Consider the following 23,774-nt stretch of genomic DNA (forward strand, 5'->3'; position numbering starts at 1 on the left):
CCATCAATCCACTTAAAAATCTAAAACAACATCTATTTAAAAATAAAATCAAAATTTTAAAACGATTTCGTCAGAGCTAAGGAAGCACATTGTGTTCAGAGGATAGACAGATGGCTTTGTTAGCCTTCGTCAGACGCACGCCGGCCCACCAAGTTCCACGCCACATGCGGAAGGGTCTAGTCCCGTCACGGCAGCACGGCCCCGCGGCAACCATCAAATCGAGCACAGGCACGTTCCACAGACAGGTGGGCCGGAAAAACCGCCCTGGCCCGTGCAGCCTGGCGTGGGCCCACTCTTAGTTGTCTGCCCCTGCTCCGCCGATTGACTCGCCATTGCCCGCTTCAGGCAATAACCTTACTGCAGCCTGATTTTCTCCATGTAAAGCATGTTTTTTTGCTATAAATAAGACGATAAAAGCGAACAATCCTGTGTTTCCTGTTGTGCTAGCACAACTCCATTATAAGAAATCCTGAGAGGACCAGGAGAGAAAAGAACGAAGACAGAGACATGTCGTAATTGGAAACAAAGAATTGTACAAAAATGTTAGCTAACCAGGCTACCAAAGGCATGACGAAATCAGAAGGTTTTAGATGAACCATCGCACGCACCGGAGGCAAATACGGAAACACCACTATGTTCTTGGGCGCCGCAGGGGCAAATCTGTCCGCGAAAACCCAAATGTCTATTTAAATACGTGCGCCTACAGATTTTTTTTCAAATAATAGTATTTTTAAAAAAATAAAAAATAATAGTCGAATTCATAAAATTGTAAGAATAGATACTGTCGGTATACGAAATACCGACATGTCTCTGGTCGCCATGTGGTATGCCAACTAAGGCTCTGTTTGTTTCAGCTTAGAATTATAATAAGCTAGTTTATTTATTCTGAGTTGAAACAAACAGATAGCTTATTTGTCCAGATGATTATAAGCTGAAGCTTGAATTATAATAATCTCATAAGCTGTGAAAATAAGCTTATTTTAGTTTATTTTAATCTTTTACTATACTACCCATCAAATTTAGAAAAAATTACCTGCCAATGTCACTTCCCCACCCTACACATGAATCCCTTGCCCTATTAAGGGTATTACCGACTTTTGCCAATAATTCAGACTCTAATAATCTAGATTGCCAAATAGCTCAAAATTTGTTTCCCTGTAGCTTATCATAATCCAACATATTATAATCCACCATCTATAAACCGTTTATTATAATCCTTAGCTGAAACAAACATGACCTAAGTATCTGTCGTCACTCCACACACCGGCATCCTAAATGGCAGTGAGCCGAGGGGCGTATCGGTATTTCTCATACCGACATGTTCTATATCCCGTAGATGATATATTAAAAAAATTTATAACTTTTTAATATGAACTCGAATGAAGATGCTCTTTATATAAAAATCATGTATCTCAACGAGATCTACAACTTTATAGTTGAACACCTTTCATTTGAATCCTTTTACATACTCAAAAAGTAGTTATAAGTTTTAGATTGGAAAATTAGATCTGTAACTTGTAGTTACCTTACACATTTAAATAGAAAAATATTTAACTGTAAAGTTATAGATCTCGTCAAGAGCAATAATTTTTATATAAAGATTATCTCAATTCAAAATCATATCAAAAAGTTATATATTTTTTAAAATATTATTTGCAAGACATAGAACCTATCCACATACGGAATGCCAACAGGTCTGAACTCACTGCTCGCGTGACGATAGGTCCTAAACTTATTGTCACGTGGTTTATCGGCACGCTAAATACCTACTTAGATACTTAATGGTATTTAACGTAACGACGAGTACTTATTTTTGCAATTTATAAATTTAATTATTATTGTTACAATTTTTTAAAAAATACTATTATTTTAAAAAAACTCACTCTGCGCCTACGTACGAAACCAGAAAAAAGAAGGAGCGGGGAGTAACGAAGAAGCGCGTCCCACTCCAACCCGTCTCGTGCAGTGCCTCCTCTCCGGCCGCGGTCTCCTCCCCCTCCGCCTCTCTCTCTTCTCCCACGCCACCGCCACCAGTCCACCACCACCCACACTGCACGGCACCGCACCAACCAAAGCCCCCCATTAGCTATCCCTTCCTCCCGCAGAAGCTTCCTCCCCCGCTCCCTCGGACAATCGGACGAAGCGTGTCGTCGGCTCGTCGCTCTCTCCATGGCGTCGTCGGTGATGCACCGGTCGAGCTCGGACGGCGGGTCGAGCAGCGGGTGGTCGGACGCCGCAGCGGCGGTAGCGGTGGCGGCGGAGGAGAGGGCCGGGTGGGAGGTCCGCCCGAGCGGGATGGTCGTGCAGGCGCGGGAGGAGGGGGCAGCAGGCGGGGCGCCTCCGAGGCCGCCGCCGCCGGAGATCAGGGTGCGGGTCAAGTACGGCGGCGCGCGGCACGAGGTCGCCGTATCCCCCATTGCCACGTTCGGTGAGTGCTTTCTTCTCGTCCAGCTTTCGTTAACTTCATTTTCTGCCGTCGACGATGTTTTCTCCGTAGAAGAGACGCAAACTGAAAATTGTTCGTCTTCTTTATAGATTTTATATTTCGATTTCCTTCCTAGCTATGGCGGGTAAAACCGGCAAGTTAAAGCCGTTTGCTTCTTCGTTAATCGCGGCGACAATTAATCAAATTAGCCTGAATTCAGGATTCGAGACACTTTAGCATATAGTAGATGATTCAATTGAATATTTAGGTGAGAAAAAAATATTTTGTTTTTCTAACTATTTTTGTGATTTTTTTGACCTCTAGATAAGTTTAAAATTCACGCTGGCAATCGTGACTTGAACTAGAAATTTTGAAACAAAAAAATCCGCACTTCCCGAATTTAAACTGCCCTTAAAAAATCGCCATAGCTTCAGGCCGCGCCGCGTGGAGGAATGAACGCCGCCGCGATATTAGGACAGCGTGTGCGACATGCCCCTCTTCACCATTTTCTTCGCAGATTTCCCTTCTTATTTAGTAAAAGGAAAGAAACAAACCGCCAGGAATATTTCGTACGAGCCCCGTGAGGTGCTGAGGATTTGCTTCGTGAATCGCAAAATCCTCTGCTCCAAAATCCAAAGCGTTTCGTCCTTTACCACCGGCTTTTGCAACCCGAGTTTTTTCTTTCTAGTTCACCACTTTTCCTCCGGAAATATGCCAGGAAACTTCCAAATCCGTGCTTAGGAGTAGGAAACACAAAATCGATTTATTCCCTGAACCGTACTTGAACTATTCCTTCCGTGAAATCCCGGCATTGTCTGCTTCAACGCGATGTACTTAATAGGCGATCACGAGGATAATTTATCAATCGGTTTAGTGACCAGTGAAGCCGGGGCTTGCTCTTGCTTTGCCCTCACTTTGCTGGAGCAGTCAGCACTCAGCAGTGACGAGAAGGCGCCTTTCCCCGACAAAAGCCAAGGGGGGCTGCCAGTGCTGGATGCGGGGAATCCAGGGGCAGGATGGCTCCACGCGTACGGGCGGCCGTATCGGACGGCCGGGAGGAGCCTGGAGCCACGTTTGACTGGTTTGCCCCGTCGCACCGACACCTTTACCTGCAAGTGATCGCTAACTGCTGCTTCGTTCTCGGCGTATGCACACTGTTTTGTTTTGCAGAGAAAGGGGAAAAATGATGTTGGGAGGAGAGTCGATGCGCACACCACGTTCTAGCATCGTCTCTCGCCCATGTGTGTTAACCTTTTTTTTTTCTTAAACCATGTTGCAAAAGAGCTCAAGAAAATGACGTGCAAAATAGCTACAAATATACTCCGTGACTTAACTTTTGTTATCTATTGTGTTAGTAAAATAGAGTTAAAAGTAGCAACTACGTTTGCTCTCGCGAGGTAAAAGTTACCATATTAATCGAAAAAAGAAAAAAATTATACATCATTGATTGTTATCATAATCTAACGGTCTAGATTAAACCAAAGAGTCTATATTAAATACAATTCATAAATCTAAAGTCGGAGTTAAAATTATGGAAATTACTTGTTTGATTTTGATACAAACTGGGAAGCAAAATACCTAAACAAATAGTCCATGTAAAATAAAAATTAATCAATATTCAAAATTCAGGATTTCCATGAAGATTGGGAAGCAAAATATCTAAATGAAGTGTCTATGCAAAATACAATTCATAACATTTTAAATTGGGATTAAAATAGAAAAATGAAGGGTCCACATCAAGTACAGTCTCAGGAAAAAAATCAAAATAATAAATAAATAAAATTAATAACATGGTTACTATAAGAATTCAGAAGCAGAGGTGGAGCCACGACCATGGAGCCATGACCTATGATGGCCACAAATGATAACTTCAAAGTTGAGTATCAACAAGTCAGGATGCAACAGGTAAGAGCCAGGCTTAGCAAATGGGTAAATAGCATGGTTTATGTTTTTGTATGATTATGACATGCTTATACAATACAACTATGTCTAACTAAAACATTAGGGAAAGTTTGAAATCATACAATAGATAATATATTGATTGATCTTATCAATATGAATTGTAATGAAGTTTTTACGCGGGCCACATTACTAGATTTTTGGAGAAAAAAATATTTCGACAAGTCTACTCCTGCTGGGGGCATGGAAAACCCGGAAGCAGCTGCAGATATCCTGTACTGGTAGTTTGGTACCGCTACATTTTGCCATCGAAAAATGGTAGACGTGGTCGCTGGGATCTGGTCCCCAAGTGCCGCAGAATTCCTCGTTTGTGTCAACCATCACCAGCAGAGCAAAAAAGTACCGAGCAACGCCAGACCATTGAACACGCGCGTTAATTAAGTAGCCAAATGCTGGTGAGCAGTAGGCCGCAGTTGCAGAGGAATCAGCTGTACCTCACTGTGCTAATTGGGCAATCCGTACATGTGTGTGCAGGGCAGCTGAAGAAGCTGCTGGCGGCGAGGACGGGGCTGCAGCCGGCGGACCAGCAGCTGACGTACAGAGGCAGAGCGCGGAGCAACTCGGAGTACCTGGACGCCTGCGGCGTGAAGAACAAGTCGAAGCTCGTGCTGGACGAAGACCCGGCGAGCCTGGAGCGACGGTACATCGAGCGGCAGAAGAACGCCAAGATCGAGAGCGCCAACCGCGCCATCGGCGCCATCGCGCTGGAGGTCGACAAGCTCGCCGATCAGGTAGGCACACCGTTTCAATTCATTCACCAATAACCGACGCGTTGGGTTAACGTGCTATCACTGTCACTGTCACTGGGGGATAAGAACATTTCAGGCGATTGAAAATTAGCTAAGACGTTAAAAGAAAAAAGAAGGATTTGTTGTTTTTGGTGGGAGTACTTCATGGCGCCAATCCATGCTGCTTCGGACGGATGCGGATCATCTGTAGTAATGCACCGAGGCTGACACAGGGCCTGGGCTCGCATGTCGTCGTCCGTGCATTACTGCAGAGGATACAGCTCCGCTTGAGACATGCAAGCATGAGAGGGGGGCATGGTGCATTGAATGGCGAGTTGAGTAATCTGTCCAAGGAATTAGGTAAGGAAATTGATTTTGCATCGACGGATGTCCTGCCGACGTGGTCATGTAGTGGCGGTGAAATTTTCACATGGTCCCCGAGTCCATTTAGAATAACCATCCATCCACACCAACAGGGACACAACTTGAATCCCTGACATAGATCATGGATGTGCTCCTGCTGGGGTACTTCCATCCATCATTGCTCCTCCTTTGATGATGATAATGCTGATTAGGACGAGTGTTTCTTTTTTTTCTGTCGTAGGTAACCAGCATCGAGAAATCGATCTCAAGGGGGAACAAAGTGGCCGAGGTGCAAATCACGACGCTGATCGAGCTGTTGATGCGGCACGCGGTGAAGCTGGAGAGCATACCTGCCGTGGGGGGCTCCTCTTCGCAGAAGAACATTCAGGTACACCTACACTCACTTTTGAGAGCCCACTGGGTAGCATCATAGCATGGGAATTCAGATCAGTTTCAGGGGCATTGTTCGATTGGTCATGGTACAGTAGCATTGATATCAGTAGGAAAGATCTCTCCTTTGAGTGGTCAAACGGTGCCATGACAAGCAGTGCAAGTGTTCATGAAAGGGGACTGTAGCTTAGCTGCCTGTCACCTGTCATCGGGGGGTGAGTGAAGTGTCCTACATGCCACCCAAAGCCGTCACAGGCTCATCAGCTTCTTTCTATAAACCACACAGTCCAGGCACAAGAATTCTACCTACAATCTTTTCCCTGCTGCAAATGTCAGGTGATGCTCTGGTGCCGGTTAATAGTAATTGCTCTGCTCCTGGATTGTTCTCTGAATTCAGGCTCTTAGTTCTGGTCTAAAGAGTGTGCTTTTCTGAAGATTTCCTTTTGTAAAGGACGTGCTTTTAGATTTACAAAGAGTGTATGTCGAGAAATGTAGATTGTCACGACAAGATAACCAGAAGCCGGCCCTCGTGGGCATAGCTGATTGATTAGAGCAAAAAGTGCAAAGACTTTTATCATTATATGTGATGGTGTCTTCATGCCACCTCGAGATTAGGATGGAAAAGTTCATTTAATTTTTCGTCTGAAATGATGACATACTCGTAAACAATCTCATTCAGCAACGCTTATACCTGTATATAGAATCGTATAACGTCTCCACAATATGTCGCCTCCTAAATCGACTGACGGGTTAATTCTAAAAAAAATGGACTGACGGGACATGTCGCGGCTTTTGCAGGCGAAGCGGGTGCAGAAATGCGTGGAGACGCTGGACGTGCTCAAGGTCTCCAACGCGCGGCTGCAGGCGGTCGTCGTCACGACGAAATGGGAGACGTTCGACGCGCCGGCCACGACGCAGTGGGAGCTCTTCGACTGAATCGGTCAAGCGGATACGTATACGTGCATGGTGTTTGTTCTTTCTGTGCTCTCAGTTTTTTTGGTGCCCATTCGTTGTAATCATGGTGAGCCGGTAGGGTAGATTGTTAGAAGAACTAAACCCCACCACTATTGGTTGTTTGTAATCACAGCACACCATACCTCTCACTGGAGTCGATCGATCGGTCTAATAAAGGAAAGCAGCACTGTTCTTCCGTGTACCCAAGATCCGTAGATTCTAATGATGGCTCAGAGTGCGTGCAGCGAAGAACTCCGTAGTTGTTGTTATTATTCTTATCATTGTTATCCCTACGTATTTTTTGAGATGAGAACTCTGAAGATTTGCACCAACAGTCAGATGGCTTTCAGAGTTAAGACACCGAACGCCTGCCTCCATCGGCGGCTCCACCTCGTGACCGACGACGCCTAGGCCGGCCGCCTGTGCGCGGGGATCCTGGCTCCTGCGCCTACGGCGCACCGAGGGAGAGCACCGCGGCGCGGCGGCCGAGACATGCTCGTATCCACTCGGCACCCTCTCGGCTGGCTCAGCCGCGCCCGCGCCGGGGCGAAAGGGCGCGCGCGCACGAGATCAACCGCCGTTCCGCGGGCGTCCAGGATCCGGCTGGCGCTGGGCCGACCCAGCCTGCCCGGACACGCGGTTCCGGAAGGAGGGGCCCGGTCGCGTCCACGGGCTGCAGCGCTCCGCACCGTGGTGGACTGGTGGCCTAGTGCTTCTGGGGCAGACGTAGCTAGCGTGGCGCATCGACTCGATCGAACTTTCATGCCATGCAACGAGAACCCGCGTGTTAATTTATACGGCGAGGAGGAATGACAGTATAAAATTCAAAAATATTTTATCCTTTTTATTCTGAATGAGAACCCGCGTGTTAATTTATGCCATGCAAACAGGCTTGTAGTCGTAAGGCTTGGTGGAGCCTTACCTGCTGCCGTAGGTTTGAACCCCGGTATTTGCATGATGGACGCTATCCTTTCGTGTCGCGTTACTTCGGGTGGGCATCGCTCACCTCCGAGACGTCCCAACCCTCGGAAGTTGGGAGTGTGAGCCTTATTCGTGAAAAAATATAAAATTCAAAAATATTTATTCTTTTTATTATTGTCATGGCAGCAGACAGCATACGAAATCAAGCTAAGCACATTTTTTATTCTTTTATTCTTTTTCCTTGGTTGGCTTCCCCTTATGAACTCTCATAGATGTGCCCTTGGTGGTGACGGCGGCACATGCGGACTCAGCGGAGGAATAGTCCAACCTGAAAAACAAATATCATATCATTCTATTATCCGACGTTACCTAAATGAAGATGCACAAAAACAATTTACACATTTCTCACTTGAAAAGAACAAATAAATATTGGTATCGAACTCACTTTTAAGAAATTGAATAGTATTAGGTACTCACTTCCGCATTTGTTTCCGACTGGCACCGGATTGCCGCAAGCCCTTGCAACAAAAACAATTTTATGTACACTAAATTTCTCCTCCTCCTCATGGCTGATGATACGACAAACACACTTCATGTCGGCTTCTTCTACAGCGTCACAACAAGTGGTACTTGGAGGTTCGTAGTTGCTACCCTTCTCTATGATTGCCTTGCATTTGTGCATAACCATTTCTTTTTCATCGTAACAATCCTGCTCACCCCAAGCATGATGCATTGTAAACACGGCAAAAACTGAAGCGAAGATCAAAAGTTGAATGATTACTTTCATAGTCATCCTGTACTAGTATGATGTGGATGCTAGTATGCCTTCTAGGCTAATACACTTCTTTTTATAGCATGTGGTAAGCCAAGTATGACCACAGATTAATGTTCAAGAATCTTCAAGCGGATATTATTGCATTACAATCTAAGTCATAAAGCAAAAATAAACGTTTCTACATCTTTGAACAAATTGGCAATATGCATTAAATCTGAGTCATGAAACAAAAATAAATGTTCATGAATCTTTGAACCGATAGACACACAACATTGATTAGATACCAAACTCCCGGGTTATTTTGTTTTGATATCATAGTACTTCATCTCATAAATTAGGACTCATTAAATTTCATATCTCAGAACTACAACTCATAACCCAACACCAAACTCACTCCTACAAATTGATGTCTAAGAATCTCTGCACTGGTGGTATTGCATTAATGTACAAGTAAATAAAATAAAATTTTATAAACAAACTGCTCTTAGTGCAATAAAATATGTTATCTTCGAACCGATAGGCACGTAACATTGATAAGATGCGAAACACATGCCTCATATATTTTTTAACACCTTAGAACTTAAACTCAGTCATAATTACAAAACTCAAGACTTATTTCAACTTTATATATTAGTGTTTCACTCATACCCTCAACACCAAACTCACTCGTCAAACCACCAATCTTTAAAATGACGTACTCAGTACTCCACATAGAGATAAAGCTTGAAGTCATGTCATCACTTCTCATTAAAATTATTTTGTGAGTTACTTCACAAGTCCAAAAGCCAGAAGCAGTGAAACAAATAGTTTCTAAGTATCGAATCCAATAAGTTCTCTGAAGGTGAACTGCATGTAAGACTTCGATTTTGATTTATGAAAAATAATTTCATTCCTGGTGAGCGAGCTAGGAGTTTACACGTGTCTTCTGTGCAGGACTAGAGTCGAAATTGCGAAAGGAGAAGGCGAGGAGCACTTCTCAAGTACAGGATGAAAGCAACTTAAAAAAAAAAGAGCACTTCTCAAGTACAGGATGAAAGCAACTTCAAAAAAAAAAAAGAGTTACACACGATCCGCAGATAGGAACGATCCACACGAACATGTCTTTTCGAGAAAAGTTTTGCACTGCCACAAACTACCAAAATTTCACACACTTGTGGCAGTGCACGAGAAATACAATCCTTGCAGACGATGGTACAGGAATCGTGCTGCCGCGGCACACTTTGCTCGTTATTTATTTTCAGAGAGGCGTCAGGACCGTGAATCTACTTATAGCCGTAGGAATCAAACCCGCCGGAAATAACTGCATCTGCAACCTACTCCACAACGCGACTTCAAAGGTCAGAGGTGCTGCACTCCAGAACTCTACGCCTACATTTGGTCCCAGTCAAGAGAACTGTTGTTTTCAAAATCGTAAGCAGGTTGCTGCAGACGGTTGCGGCCCAACCTGCTCATCATGGCGAGGCCTGAAACCAATAAGTATGAATTGTGTCAAACGAAACAGGAACTTCATATCAGTATGAGCTTAGGAGCTCAGAATGTGCTGGATAAGCAGAGCAATTGATTTCCTTCTCCCTCTTAACAAAATACGTGCATTGCACGTCGTAGAAAGAAAATGATTTTCTTCTGATTCAAGGCTAGCTCTGAGCATATACAGTTAAACACCGAACAGAACTGGCATAGCAGATTGAAGATAAATTTTCAGGAATTCAAGAGTTGCACAATGCAAGATAATTGTATGCATGCCTTTGCCACTTACTTATATATAGGTTCACAAAAGTCATCCTATATTACCTACTTTCGATAGACTTCAGTATTATGCACAAATTATGCACTAAATCATGATCGAAAAAGAGGCGTCAAAGCTTGTCAGAGAAGTGACTAGCAGCAACCATACCTTCAACAACTTTGTAAAGTGACGACCACCACCTATCAGCTGGGACCTGATACTGACTTAGAGATTCGTCAATTTCAGTATTGTGCTTCCCTTCTAGAACATTCTGCAGAGTGATTACAGCATCCTTTGTTCTCCCCAGGATGTTGTTTCCCTCAGCAGCCTCCAGTGTGAGGAGGTCACTGTGCGATGATGTGAGGTTTCTAGCGAGTGCAAACTGGGCAGCTTCAGCCCATCGGTTAGATGCAACCCATCTCCTCTGAATATCTTGCAGCTTGATTTCTTCCCTTCGCGACCTCTCCTCTCCACTTCCAAAGGCAAGGCTCTGTTGATCATTTTTCATTCATAAAGAAAAGTGAATTAGCGTACATATAATGTTTTTGCTGAAAGAAGCCAACTCTATAGACTAGAACAAAGGGGCATATACTGGATTACATGTAGACTTGTATTAGTTATAGTCACTGACAACAGTCATTATTAGTGTGCATGGCAATATTAGGAAACTGATAGCAGTATTTGACGCAAAGAGTACCTTGAGGTATTCTGCATTGCTAGGTCCTGTACTCTGGACCATCTTGGAGAAAGCACTCTCCTCGTTGCTCAGAAGATGCTCAGGAGTATCAAATTCCAAAACCTAAAATACAGCATTACAAAGTTGAATTGCCAACAAATATGCAGTTCGGACAAGAATAAACCAAGTATGATTTCGGTCTGAAGAAAAACCAAGTTGGGACAAGAAGAAACCAAGCATACCTGCCCAGCACTCAGAATAAGCAACCTGTCACAGTCAATGACAGTGTTCAAACGGTGGGCAATTATGAGCATTGTGCAACTCTTGAATTCTTCTCTGATTGTTTTCTGAATAAGAGCATCAGTTTGTACATCAACAGCTGCCGTCGCCTCATCAAGAACAAGCATCTTCGCTCTTCGCAGCAATGCACGAGCTAAACTCAACAGCTGGCGCTGTCCAACACTAAAATTTTCACCAGCTTCAGAAACCTGCATCAATAGAATAAAGCTCAAATTAGTGAAACATTCTTAAAACCAAAATAAGAACCCAAAATCTCTTATGCAAACGTTAATGAATTCCTTCGGGATTAATGTCTAGAGGGCAAAAACACCAGTAGCATATAATTTATAAATTCCTTCTAACATTCTAAAACAAACTCATTAGACGTACCAAATGTTATCAGATGTCAGAGTTAGACTGTCATTGAAAACCGTCTTTCTTAGGGAAAATATGTATATTTGTAGCAGCATAGCACCATTTGTAAATAAAAATGACAGCCAAGAAAAGATTGATGGTCTTGAATTTCGACATAAATAAAAGCATGCATGCTGCATACCTCAGCATCTAATCCTAAAGCATTCCGCCGAATAACATCTTTTAGATGAGCCCTTTCCAGAGCCTCCCAGAGATCCGCATCATTGTGCTCACTAAAAGGATCCAGATTAAATCGAACAGTACCTGGAAGGCCATAAAATAAGCATTTACTACAAAAAATAAAAAGCTCAAGTCACTGAGGAATAAAAAGGACGCACCTATTGGATTTCCCAACAAATAGGCTACAGAAATTTACATAAAGCAGCTATGACGTATTTTTACTAACAAACCTGAAAATAGAACTGGTGCCTGTGGTATTATTCCTAGAGCTTTGCGCAGGTCCCAAATTCCAAACTTAGAAGTGTCACAATCATCAATCAATATTCTCCCTCGTTCCAGCTCCACGATACGGAACAGAGCATTAAGCATGCTAGATTTACCAGCCCCTGTTCTGCCCACTATTCCTACCTTCTCACTTCCATTAATAATGAAAGATATGCCATGAAGAACAGGAGGAAGTTCTGGTCGATACCGAAGCACAACATCTTCAAACTTGATGACACCTGATGATGGCCAACCAGGAGGTGGCCTGTTATCCTCGATGACAGGAGGAGCTTCAGAAGGTAACTCAATGTATGTCCCCACCCGTTCAACAGCATTTAAACTATTTTCAGCAAGACTAGCAAGACGAAGGCCAGATGTGAGCAAATTGGTAATATTGAGCGTGTAAGTAAGAAGAAGACCCATTGTGGAGGCAAAGGCCTTCTGATTTTCTGCTCGTTGATTTTGCATGACAGCAAAAGTTGCTGTGAACCATATCATGATGCCGCCCAAAGTTTCCAGACGAATAGCTAGCCATCTATTTGAACTCATGTTCACGACTGTGAACCTAATGTTATTGTCCATTGCTTTCCCATTGACGTTTGCCATTCTATCATAGGCTTTGTAGGCACGGATTGTGGACAGACCATTCAAAGCCTCTGCAAATTGAGCATAGACGGGAGACCTACTAATGGAATCCAAACGCTTTACCTCTCGAGATGTAGTCTGAGAAATAAGAGTTACAAAATGTTAATAAGGCAAAAGGTAATAATAGATTTATCTGTACTACTGAGAAAAGTTACAGTTCAAAATATTTTGTATCCTTATATGTCTGACTGATCTAAGCAGTATTAATTTTTACTATTTGTTTTATGCAATACTAAAGGGTCGAAATATTTTGTTTTAGTGATGGACTGGCGGTGCTCAAGTTTCAGGGTACTCCAACTAGGAATTTCAGTCATTTCATTGTGTCATTCATGGTGGTGCTTATTTGTAGCACATGATCCACATACAACTTTGAATTTTCAGACTCGTAGTTTTTTAGTCAGCATGAAAGTACCTGGTAATATATGTAGGCTGCGTAAAATAAAATCAGAAGTGGCATGATAGCCCAGAGAGACATAGTGCTGATAATGCCGATGAGAACAAAAGTTGAGAGAAGCTGAGATATTTGTGCCATAAACATATTGACAAAGACAGCAACATTCCGGTCAACGTCACCCAAATCCTTTGAAAATCTGTTGATGATCCGTCCAAGTGGATTGGTATGAAAAAATAACATAGGAGCTCTTAATATAGATTGGAGCATGGCATCATGCAGCCTTTTTGCTGCTCGAAGACTTGAAATAATCAACCAATAAGAATTTGTGAGAGTGATTAGAACCTAAACCCAAATGATGTCACTGTCAGCTCATATGGTATCATCACAGAGACGTACAAGAGAGCACAAACAAGTAAACGATGGGTGTAAATACCTGCCCAAAAGAAAGAAGTCCATAGATTAAATTGTAGTAACCAGCGCCGTGGATTTTCAGAGAACCCTGATCAGTCCAAATACTCAACCATGTGCTACTTGAAATCCGAAGAACTTCAGTCATTGCATAGCAAAAGAAGATTATGGATACCACCCATATCCCTCCCAACGCATTTTTATAGCTGCAATGATAATGGCACTGAGTATGCATACATTGCGGAGAACCATACTCATTAAACATGCCTTACAAGTATATTGAAGCCTCAAAGAATCAGTGGATAAATTATGTATTAAATATTAAGTACAATCACACAGAATAATCTTTTACCGTGAAAGGACCTTCGCACTGACAACCCCAGTTTCCCTTTCCTCTTGCTTAATAAGAACAGATTTCCCTTGTTTTGTTTTATTAGAATGATCCTGGCTCTTCTGCGAACCTCCATCCACGATTACAATGTCCCCATTTTCTGTTTGTTTTGTGGCATCTGTTGATTTGCTTTCATCTTGTTTCTCTTCCACTTGTTCCTCCATCTTTCCAGCATTTTCCATGAGCTTCTTGAAGAGCTCCCCGCTGTTGCTAAGTTCATCAAAGGTACCCTCCTCTTTAATGACACCGTCATGGATTAGCAGTATCTTATCCACATATGGTAGAAAATGCAGCTGATTGGTAACAAGAACCCGAGTTTTGTTTCGTAGTTCTTCTTTGATACATTTGTCAAATACCTGCATATGTACTCATATCAGTAATAAGGTTATGTAGCAATTCTTGTACAATAAGTAAAAATAAGGAAAAGAACACACAGACACCCAGTACAGAAAGCTTAAATATATTCTAACAGAAGAATCCTAAATTGCATTCACTTGTCTCAGCCTGAACTATGTTTGAAGACTAACCCATGTGATTATTATATGGTGTGACACATGCATCCACAACATCAATTTGGTCAGAGCAAACAAACTTATTGGTGATAAATGATGTATCAATATCAGATCCATATTACTACTCCATCACAGGTGCCAGGCTATGCTTATCAGCCTGTCAGCAACCAAATGAGAAAATGCCATATAATAATACGATGTTGATATTGATAAGTGATAACACCAGACTTATTAGTGTTCCCTTCAACAAAGAAAGACGGTACTTTCTGGTTTCCAAGTATTGTACAGCTTGTGCAACTTTTTCCAGTTTTGGACCTAAGAAGTCCATTTGAGTTTAATTGTATAAACTATGAATACAGGTAATTCGGTGAATAGTGAATCTCTATTATCTATTGTCAGGTTGTGATAAATTAATTGTTTCTTAAAATCAAGTTATATCAGGTCAATTAACATGCATTGTTAGTATTTCTTGGGGGGTATCCTGTTAACCTGCCCACATCAGTCTCTTTGCTTCCTAAGTATGTACTAAAGTAAAGGGACATCATTCTGGACTGCCAAAGTTTTTTTTTTTTTTTTGAGTTGGTGGCAAGATCATAAAATAGAAGCATGAACAGCATGGCACATAATGATAGTGAATGCACCTGACGGCCAACATGGGCATCTAATGCACTCAGTGGATCATCAAATATGTACAAGTCTGAATCAGAATACACAGCTCTTGCCATTGAAACTCTTTGCTTCTGCCCCCCACTAATATTAACTCCTCTTTCACCAATCTCTGTGAGATCGCCACCCTGATAACAAGCATAATCAAATCCATTATTCGTTAATTTTAAAAAATAAAGCATAGTACACCCAGATTAGAAAAAAGGCAGAGCTGGATTACAACATGCTAAACAAAGAAACCTATTTCCCAGCAAGCTTCCTCATCGAATGGGAACTATAAAGTTCAAAACTTTACATCTGTACAGTGAATTTTTTAATAGTGGGCGGATTTAGAATTCACCGGGAGTAGGTCAAGGTCATGCTGTAACGAAGTAACATCTAGCACTTTCTCATAACGTGGGGGTTGGAAGGGAGACCCGAACAATATGTTGTCCCGAACCTGTGGGGTAACAATTAGATCTCTGCAGAATTACATAGGGTTCAATCCAGCACAACAAAAGCAGTGGAGACACTGTATCTCACAGTAGCATTGAAGATCCATGAAACTTGAGGAACATAAGCCACCGATCCACGAATGACCACCGAGGTATCCGATCCTGACATTGGAGGTATTTCACCAAGCATCGCAGACACGAGAGAAGTTTTACCCTCCCCAGTGCTTCCCACTACTGCAACTAGACTTCCAATAGGTACGTCCAGATTGACATTTGATAAAGTTGGTCTCTCAGCCTGCCAACAATTTAAAAATTGATTTACAGGCAGCATCTTAAAATTAGAGGGAAAACGATAGTGTTGACAGCATTAGGATCATGTTGGCAGAAATAAATTAAGGGTATAATAGTCAAGGGTATTATGGAAATCTCCTAGTCTAGGGTTTCCCTCATGTGCTCTACATATTGCCCCCATGGGCTACCATTGAATACAAGTTGCTATTTCTAACATAGTATTACAGTCAGTTTTTTATCCTCAGGGCGCCGCAACTCGCCCAAAACCCTATTTTTTTCATCTCTCTCTCGGGCTTCCTGCGCCGCTGTTCGGCGATATGGGGGTTGATCGGAATAGCGCCTCGAGTTCTATGGCCAATTCATTATGAACTAGGAAGGCATCAACAGAAGCTATCTGCTTTTAGCTCTCTATCAAAACCAATAGAATATTCAGTATGAAGTTGCTATCTCTTGCCCTTGTCATTCCTACACATGAAGCATGCTAGCCTATAACTGCACTGATTCACTGTCAAGTTGCACACCTATCATGAAGAGAGTTGTGTGCTAGTGCTATTTTTTCAACCTCGGGATTACAGAATCAGAAGCTAAGTGTTCAAATACCATAAACCCTAATAGTTGCAAGGAAATGTCAATGCCCAGCAAATAAAAATATCTGGAAAATGAATTACCTCTGATTCCCATGAAAAATACCCATTCTTGATAGAAATGGCTGGAAGCTCAGGATCAAGAGGTGGATTTGGCAGAAGTAATCTCTCCTCAGCCAAGAGGAGATCTTCAAGACGCTTCAGTGACACTTTACAATTAACCACCTGTTGAATACAAAATAAAAATAATGGTAAGACAACCATGAATGCCAAACATAACCACTGAAGGAGAAACAACACATCAAACCAAGCTATTATTGGTTTGAAAATTATTTAGCCAGAGAACTTTTCTAAATGAATTGAAAACGGAATTTAAGGGACAAAAGAATGATCAACAATATGAATGATCAACACTATAATAATCTCATTATATATACGAATTGATATGCTTTGTAGCTTGCAAGTAGATTTACAAGTAACTTCGGGAAAGGGGAAAAAATACAGCGTGTTGCACACCTGAGTTATCAGATTCGGAAGCATGAAAAGTGGGAACCTTAAGACTGCAAATAGTGAAAGAGAAGTAAACGCCTTTGCTGGTGTCAAGTCACCTCCAAGTAGAGAGTATACACCAAATGAAACAACAGTGACAATGACCGGGATACTGTTAAGGACAAAGCTATTCAGCTGCAACAAACGAGAAAAAGTAAGAAAAATGATAAAGAAGGACATACAAAGAGTCAAGCTCACAGTTACATTTTTAAGGCAGAAAATATATTTCACAACAGAACTTAGTACAAGTCAAAGTCAATTTATATACAAAACATCAATCTTGAAACTTATGCAAACACAAAGAATATACCGCAGCGAGCAACTGAGCGCTGCGGAACCAAGAAAGCTCATCATCACGGATGTCCTGCACTTTTGACTGGAAACTTTGCTCCCAAGCATAACACCTAACAAATATAAGTTTTTGGAAGTTGGAACTATTATCCAGAATGCAAGTATTGCTAATAGTGAAATAAAAACTAAGTACAACATACTTGACTGTATCCATAGCAGCTAATACTTCATTCATGAGACTGATTCGCTTATCAGTCCTTTGTAGACCCTCCTTGGTAAGTTTTTGCATTTTGCTTATAATGACTGTCTGAAAAAATAAATACAGAAAAGGTAAGCCAGACAAGCCAGTGTTGAAACTTGAAAGCGGTAAATTTAAACAAACTTAAACAGTCGCACTGGTATTGAAAGATATATCATCTGTACAAATAGAGTATGCTAAGGATGCTACAACTACAAACTGCCCACAGAATCTGTGTTGTCGACCTTAAAAGGAAAATAAAAACAGTGAAATGGACAAATCCATCATAAAGCACTTTTGTTTCAACCAGTCAATCTATGACCGATTTCGGTTAACAACGAACGTTTTCGGTTATTTATTTTACACAAGTGCACTTGTTATGATCATAGGATCATTAGGGAGGATAAACATCCGCCGAGAGAATAGCTGAGCGGCGTCAGCTACTAGGGGAGGGATTAGACTATAAATTGGGGAGACTTATATTAATTCTTCTTTGCTTGATTACAATGATGTGCCGGCTGCCCCTTTATATAGAGAGGGGGAAATTACAGTCCTAATTCAATTCCAACTCCTAACTTATCTCTAAAAAGTCCTAATTCAATCGGCTCCTAACTTGTCTCTTACCAAACTTATCTCTAAGCAGTCCTAATTCAATCCGACTCCTAACTTATCTCCTACCAAACTTATCTCTAAACAAATCAATTTAAATCCTAACATACCAATAAATATACTAACTAATCTATCCTAACCTCCCTGATCTCGTGCTATAGTGCCGCGGTTACTGTGATAGACCGATCTAAGTGGCCCTAATGGGCTGGACATGACAGCACTAGACAGGATAAAACACACACAAAAGCCAAAACCAAGAATTTTTCCATAGAAATCTAGTCACAGGAACAGGTAATTGATATTTTCTAAATGGGAGCCGATCAAAGTCACATGGAAGTAGCCCCCCCCCCCCCCCCAAAAAAAAGGCATAAAAAAAGTGAACAGGTGCGAGCAAAAATAGGACAGGCAAAAGGACGTACCATGGAACTGCAACGTCAGAACATCAACAAATAAATTAAAAGCAACTACATGATTACATGAAGGTTTTATACCAACTCTAGGTTCTGTACTAGAACTTGTATGTGAAGAACATCTTTTCTCTAGCACATGTAGCAGCCAACGCAATCGTGACCTAGGTACTAGTAATATTGGGACTAAAACAGACAGCATAGACACATTTACAGGAACATGATATTTTCCGGAATTTGATGTGCACAAAGAGAATTGTACCTGAATTGGAATCAAAAGAACCAACATGAGAGCACCAACTAATGCTGCGGGACCAAGCTGTGCATATAGAAGGACCATGGAAATAATAATGCGGAAAGGAGCGGACCATAGACTGTGAAGCTGCTGGCACACTTGCTGCACATGTAAAAATATATATTAAAAGATGCAAAAACAAGACAAAAATGATCAGCATTCACAGTATGCACATACTGCACTTCTCTCCCCTTCAAAGCAATGAACAAGTCAAACACAAAAGCATACCTGAAGGGACTCCGAGTCAGTTGAAATCAAATTGGTTATCCTCCCAGAAGCAAACTTCCTACGACTATCATTAGTCAGTCGCAAAGACTTACGGAAAACAGCTGCAATCTGTGCAACAAAAGGTCATACTTTCTTAGAAAAACTTTGATGATCATACCTAGACCTAGCAGAATAGGAACTTTTAAGGTAAAAACTAGCATGAAACAAGACATCCACAAGTTATCACAAATCAGGAAGTGCAATCCTCGAGCCAACCAGAAACGAGAGTGGCCTGAAGAAAGTGGAACAACTGGTTCCATGGTGGCCTGTTGACTGCGTAACCTCTTAACAAAATCAACAACAAAGCCTTTGTCCCAAGCAAGTTGGGGTAGGCTAGAGATGAAACCCACAAAATCCAACTAAAAAGATGATGAGAAAACAATAATGATAATGAAGGTACTAGTAATAGTAAAAAAAGTAATAACGGTGCAAGAAGACTGATGCATAAGTTATGGTTCTGGCACGTGAATTGCTAACTTCCACGCGCTTCTATCCGTGAATAGTTATTTGGGGATATTTCATTCCTAATAAAGTTCATAATATGTAAGAGATACATACCAGTGTAGACCTCAATCTGAAACCGACACGCATGACATTCTGAAAGTACTGTGCCTCAGCAAGGACTCCCAGTGACTGAAGAATGATAAGGGAAGAGTTAGCAAGCGAAGGAGTTGTTCAATTTCAACTCCCAAGGAACACAGTTGTCATTAGGAAGTTCAAATACACTAGAAAACAAAGAAATGAAGTGTAGAACAAACAAGAGACGAAAATGGTCCATACCACTCCAGCAAAGATTGAGAAAGCGTAGATGTACCCATTCCAAGATGGATCACCTTTTTGCATAGACTGTCAAAAAAATACGAAGGTTTAGTGGTGCAGAGCAGCTAACAACCGTGTCCTAAGATTTGCACAATCACTTAGCATATTCTAGAATTAATGCACTTCACTAGTCTGATGGAGACGACCGACCGATAAAAAGAAGCATATAAGCATAAAACAGGATCATTTCCATATTATTGACTTTTCTTGAAATGAGGAGTATTACCTCTAACAACAGCTTCAATATGATTGGACCGACAAATTGAGAAGCATCATTGCCAATCTACAAATGTGGAGAGAAAATATGAGTTGTTGAGAATAACACAAAATGTATGTAATGGAACAAATATGATTAAAAAATATGAAGGGCAAAACTGCTTAAGAAACTGTCTGGACTGGGCAGAAAATCTTACCTTAAAAAATCCTCCTAACCAGAACCTGAAAGTGAAGGGAACTAATCACTATAGAAACAAACCTAGCTCACAACCTAGAGGTTTTCGACTTTTCATAATCATCGAAATAAGACATATAGGGTTCAAGTGCACAAATGTACCTTCCCCCAAGGCTGCTATGAAGAGCTCGTAACAGCCAAGGTTTTGGTTTTCGAAGTTCATCATTCCAGCATTTCTGGAATCTGAGACAGAAATCTCATGTTAAGATTTGCAGGTCTATAAAGTATTTATCTCAAGGACAATGAGAAAACATACCGGCTATACAAAGTTTCAGTCTCGTCCCAGCTATCTAACTTCCAAATATCCTTATCTGTAATGGGCCTTTTATAACCTTGTTGTAACAGAGGAGTCATCCATGAAAAGAATATTCCTAGCAAAGTAACAGGATAACAAATCTGTCAATATTAGAAAAGTTTAAGGGGATATAAAATTTAATTATGTACATATCTGATAGTGTGCAACAACTTCTTTTCACTCACTGTAAAATATGTTGGTATGCCTCTCAGGACAAATCTGTTCTCCACCAGGAAGAGGTTCATAATCAGTGTTGTCGACCAGCACCTCATTCCTGATCGGAGTATAACCCGGATATGGATCCACGCTAGGTAGATAAACCACCATGAGAATTCCAAACAAGAACTGCAGAAAAGATAGGTTCAGTATATGACAGAGATAACAGAAAATATGATTATAGGATAACTATGGAAATGACGATGCAAACCTGGCATATTATCTCACTGCAGTATAAGTAAAAGATTGAACTGCACAGACAAAAATACTGACGTTAGTCTGCATGTAAAATTCCTAAAGAGAGAATTTTTGGGTCACCACCAAAAAGGTTTCATCACGAAAATAGATGTTACAAATGTAATGTACCTCGAACTATAGTACTGTCTCACTGAAAGCACAAGATTGAACATAGCAGCTTCCCCAACCAACACATAAATGACCACAAACCGGATGTACCATCTAAACTCATAGATGTAAATCCTTGTCTCCAGTGCAATCATTACAAGCATACAGCACCAAGCAGCAGACTCAATGATCAATGATACGATCTGTAGAAAAGCAGAATTTTAAAAGGCCAAAAGGATACAGGAATATCTAAGAAGTAAAGGTTAGACAGTAGTTTACATTCATATCTACTAACTATTCACTTGAGTTTCGGCTATATGCTCTATCTGTCTATCATCAGCTTCTGTATATTGCAGCTATCATTTATTACTGCATATCATTCAGTTGCAAAAAAGCTAGAAGAGAAAATCAGCTCACTACCATTGCAAATAGGTATAAATAAGAAATACCATCGAGGATGAAATGTGCCAGGGCCACATGCTAGTGACGTGGATGGCATTTTCCAACTTAGTGATCTTTGCAATGGTGCTGAGCAATAGTGCCAAAATAAAATCATACTCCCAGTCAAGTTCAGATGCATACCCAAAACATTACTTTTTACAGCTCGCGTGTAGGCAGTCCTACATCTAGTACTACATACTAACAATAGTGAGTATACTTATCAGGGGGGATAGCATATCGGAATAAAAGTTAAACAAAACTTTGTAATAATGATACTGTATCTAGCCAATCTCACCTCAAATGGAGCAAGGCCAGGCTGCCCATCCAAGTTCATATTAGAGGTACCAGTGGCAATCCGGTACAGCGGCTCTGCTATGCAATACACCACAAGCAGCCCAAGCAGATAGTTGTAGTACGGTGAGCTTAACTTGTACCGCTGCACTGTGTAATCCCTGGTCGTCCTCCATATCCGATAGAAGCAAACACCAAAGAGTGCGAGGTATGAGATGCAGACCACCAGGGTGTCCGTGGCACAAGGAGTGTATGCGCCGAACGCGTTCTCCACCACATGTGACCATGCACCATCCTTAACCGGCTGGCAGTACCACTCCAGTGGGTCGAACCCCATATAGACCCCTCCACTTAGCAACCCTGTTCTTCACTCAGTTCTGATCTTCTCCTGATTTCAAGAATTAAACCAGGGAAACAAGAGAAAATTCAGCCAACGAGCAGTGTACTTCAACAACAATCTACCAAGAAAACTTCTCTAATAACTCAAATTTCAACTAGGCACAAACACTTCGGTTTGTAACCACTCCAACGCAAACAATTTCACTGAATACAGAAATGCAAGGGCGGATTTAACTTAGGGCACGGGGTTTCAGTTGAACCCCCAAAATTTTGGAGAATAAACTGCACCCGCCTTAATTGGGTACAACAAGTGAGCTTCAACTGAGATCGATCAGTCTTATCCTGCGTGCAGAAGAAGAAGAACCTGAACCATGGATGAGTGTACTTTTTTTGTTTGGAAAATACGGGTGATTGAAGTGTATAGAACTCGTAGGGCACCACGCAGCACACAACTCCAAAACTAACTGAACGGACAGAGAGAACCCATTCGAGCGAGCTAGATTACTTGCTAGCAAACGAGGAAACCAACCCACGACCGTACGGATCTCCACTCCACCCCACTAGCCGACGGAGCAGCGCCGCTGTGGCGGCAGCGGACACAGGAGCGGCCGCGCCACATGCCCACTCCACTAGTCCACTGCACCCAGCCAACCACGAAAGGGAAAAGGCGATACAAACAACGATGGTTTATTCACCCCGAGAGAATCGAGAATCCGCACCCCAAATGGTCCAACCCCGCGAGATCCTCCGCAAAAGCCGCAACAAAAAGGGCCGGAAAAGGATATTTGCGAGCAACTTTCTCGGTAAATTTGCGCCGGGTTTGTCCTCTCCGCGCGCGAGGAACCCAACGAGAGCCACCCAAACCACCGGAGCTACGCGACGAAGGCGTGTACGAATCAGACGAGCGCGCATCGCACCCAAAAAAAACCCAAAGCATAGCTCCGTGATCGGAGACGAGCGGAGAGATCCACGGACGTGGCCGGGTAGCGGAGCTCACCTTCGTGGTGAAGACGAAGCGTCAGCATCTCTCGGGGTGGCCTTCGTGGGGAGGCGCGGAGGGGGAGATACTACTCTATAATGCCAAGAGGTTTATTTATGGGTTTGGATTTGAAGGATTCTCACTCCACCATTCTCCCACAAACTTTTCGGCGATGCTTTCCACTGCCACTTGTCTTTTTATTATTATTTTCTGTTGATCATTGGAGGATTATGATATTGAGGGAGCACCACCTTTGGAAATTTATATCGAGGTACCCGGGTGAATTCAGGTTCATACTTTTAGGTCCATAGAAAGTATGAGATCCAAACACCTGTGGTATATATCCTATCCACCTCGTAAAACAACTGTAACAAAAAAACACAAAACAAGAAGAAAAAAAAGCAAAACACTCCGTCTAGGTATAAATTATTACCTTTATGGTCCCTGTGTGTTTTTTAAAAGACGAGCACGTACTTAAATTTCAAACTTCATATTTTTAATAAAAAAAATCATAAATCTTTTATTCACAATTATTCTAACGACATCTGGTTTTATGATGTAGA

The 23,774-nt window shown here is 41.9% G+C and overlaps 2 protein-coding genes across 4 annotated transcripts; one reads left to right on the top strand and one right to left on the bottom strand.

Moving 5' to 3' along the window:
* Positions 1-1,908: 1,908 nt before the first annotated feature.
* On the top strand, positions 1,909-7,021 carry LOC133925000 (BAG family molecular chaperone regulator 1-like). The gene is made up of 4 exons (XM_062370779.1): positions 1,909-2,428; positions 4,859-5,115; positions 5,717-5,863; positions 6,664-7,021. Exons 1-4 carry the CDS (start codon positions 2,170-2,172, stop codon positions 6,799-6,801), a joined length of 801 nt encoding a protein of 266 aa, XP_062226763.1. The 5' UTR covers positions 1,909-2,169; the 3' UTR covers positions 6,802-7,021.
* A 2,475-nt stretch (positions 7,022-9,496) lies between these two features.
* LOC133925001 (ABC transporter C family member 2-like) lies at positions 9,497-23,381 on the bottom strand. 3 transcript variants are annotated; one of them, XM_062370780.1, is made up of 29 exons: positions 23,230-23,381; positions 21,898-22,281; positions 21,183-21,364; positions 21,028-21,067; positions 20,786-20,945; positions 20,562-20,676; positions 20,408-20,488; positions 20,268-20,292; positions 20,081-20,137; positions 19,816-19,881; positions 19,594-19,668; positions 18,997-19,104; positions 18,736-18,870; positions 17,420-17,526; positions 17,239-17,332; positions 16,896-17,063; positions 16,464-16,604; positions 15,593-15,799; positions 15,411-15,509; positions 15,046-15,198; positions 13,854-14,248; positions 13,527-13,707; positions 13,112-13,435; positions 12,021-12,777; positions 11,753-11,874; positions 11,160-11,405; positions 10,939-11,040; positions 10,410-10,731; positions 9,497-9,978 (listed from the first exon to the last, which is right to left on the bottom strand). In XM_062370780.1, exons 2-29 carry the CDS (start codon positions 22,228-22,230, stop codon positions 9,884-9,886), a joined length of 4,890 nt encoding a protein of 1,629 aa, XP_062226764.1. In that variant the 5' UTR covers positions 22,231-22,281; positions 23,230-23,381; the 3' UTR covers positions 9,497-9,883. The 3 variants fall into 3 exon arrangements, with proteins under 3 accessions (XP_062226764.1, XP_062226766.1, XP_062226765.1); XM_062370782.1 differs by lacking the exon at positions 23,230-23,381 and adding an exon at positions 22,525-22,845; XM_062370781.1 differs by lacking the exon at positions 23,230-23,381 and adding an exon at positions 22,468-22,845.
* Positions 23,382-23,774: the final 393 nt, after the last annotated feature.

This window comes from Phragmites australis, chromosome 7 (assembly GCF_958298935.1).
Source record: "Phragmites australis chromosome 7, lpPhrAust1.1, whole genome shotgun sequence".
In the NCBI taxonomy this organism is placed as follows: domain Eukaryota; kingdom Viridiplantae; phylum Streptophyta; class Magnoliopsida; order Poales; family Poaceae; genus Phragmites; species Phragmites australis.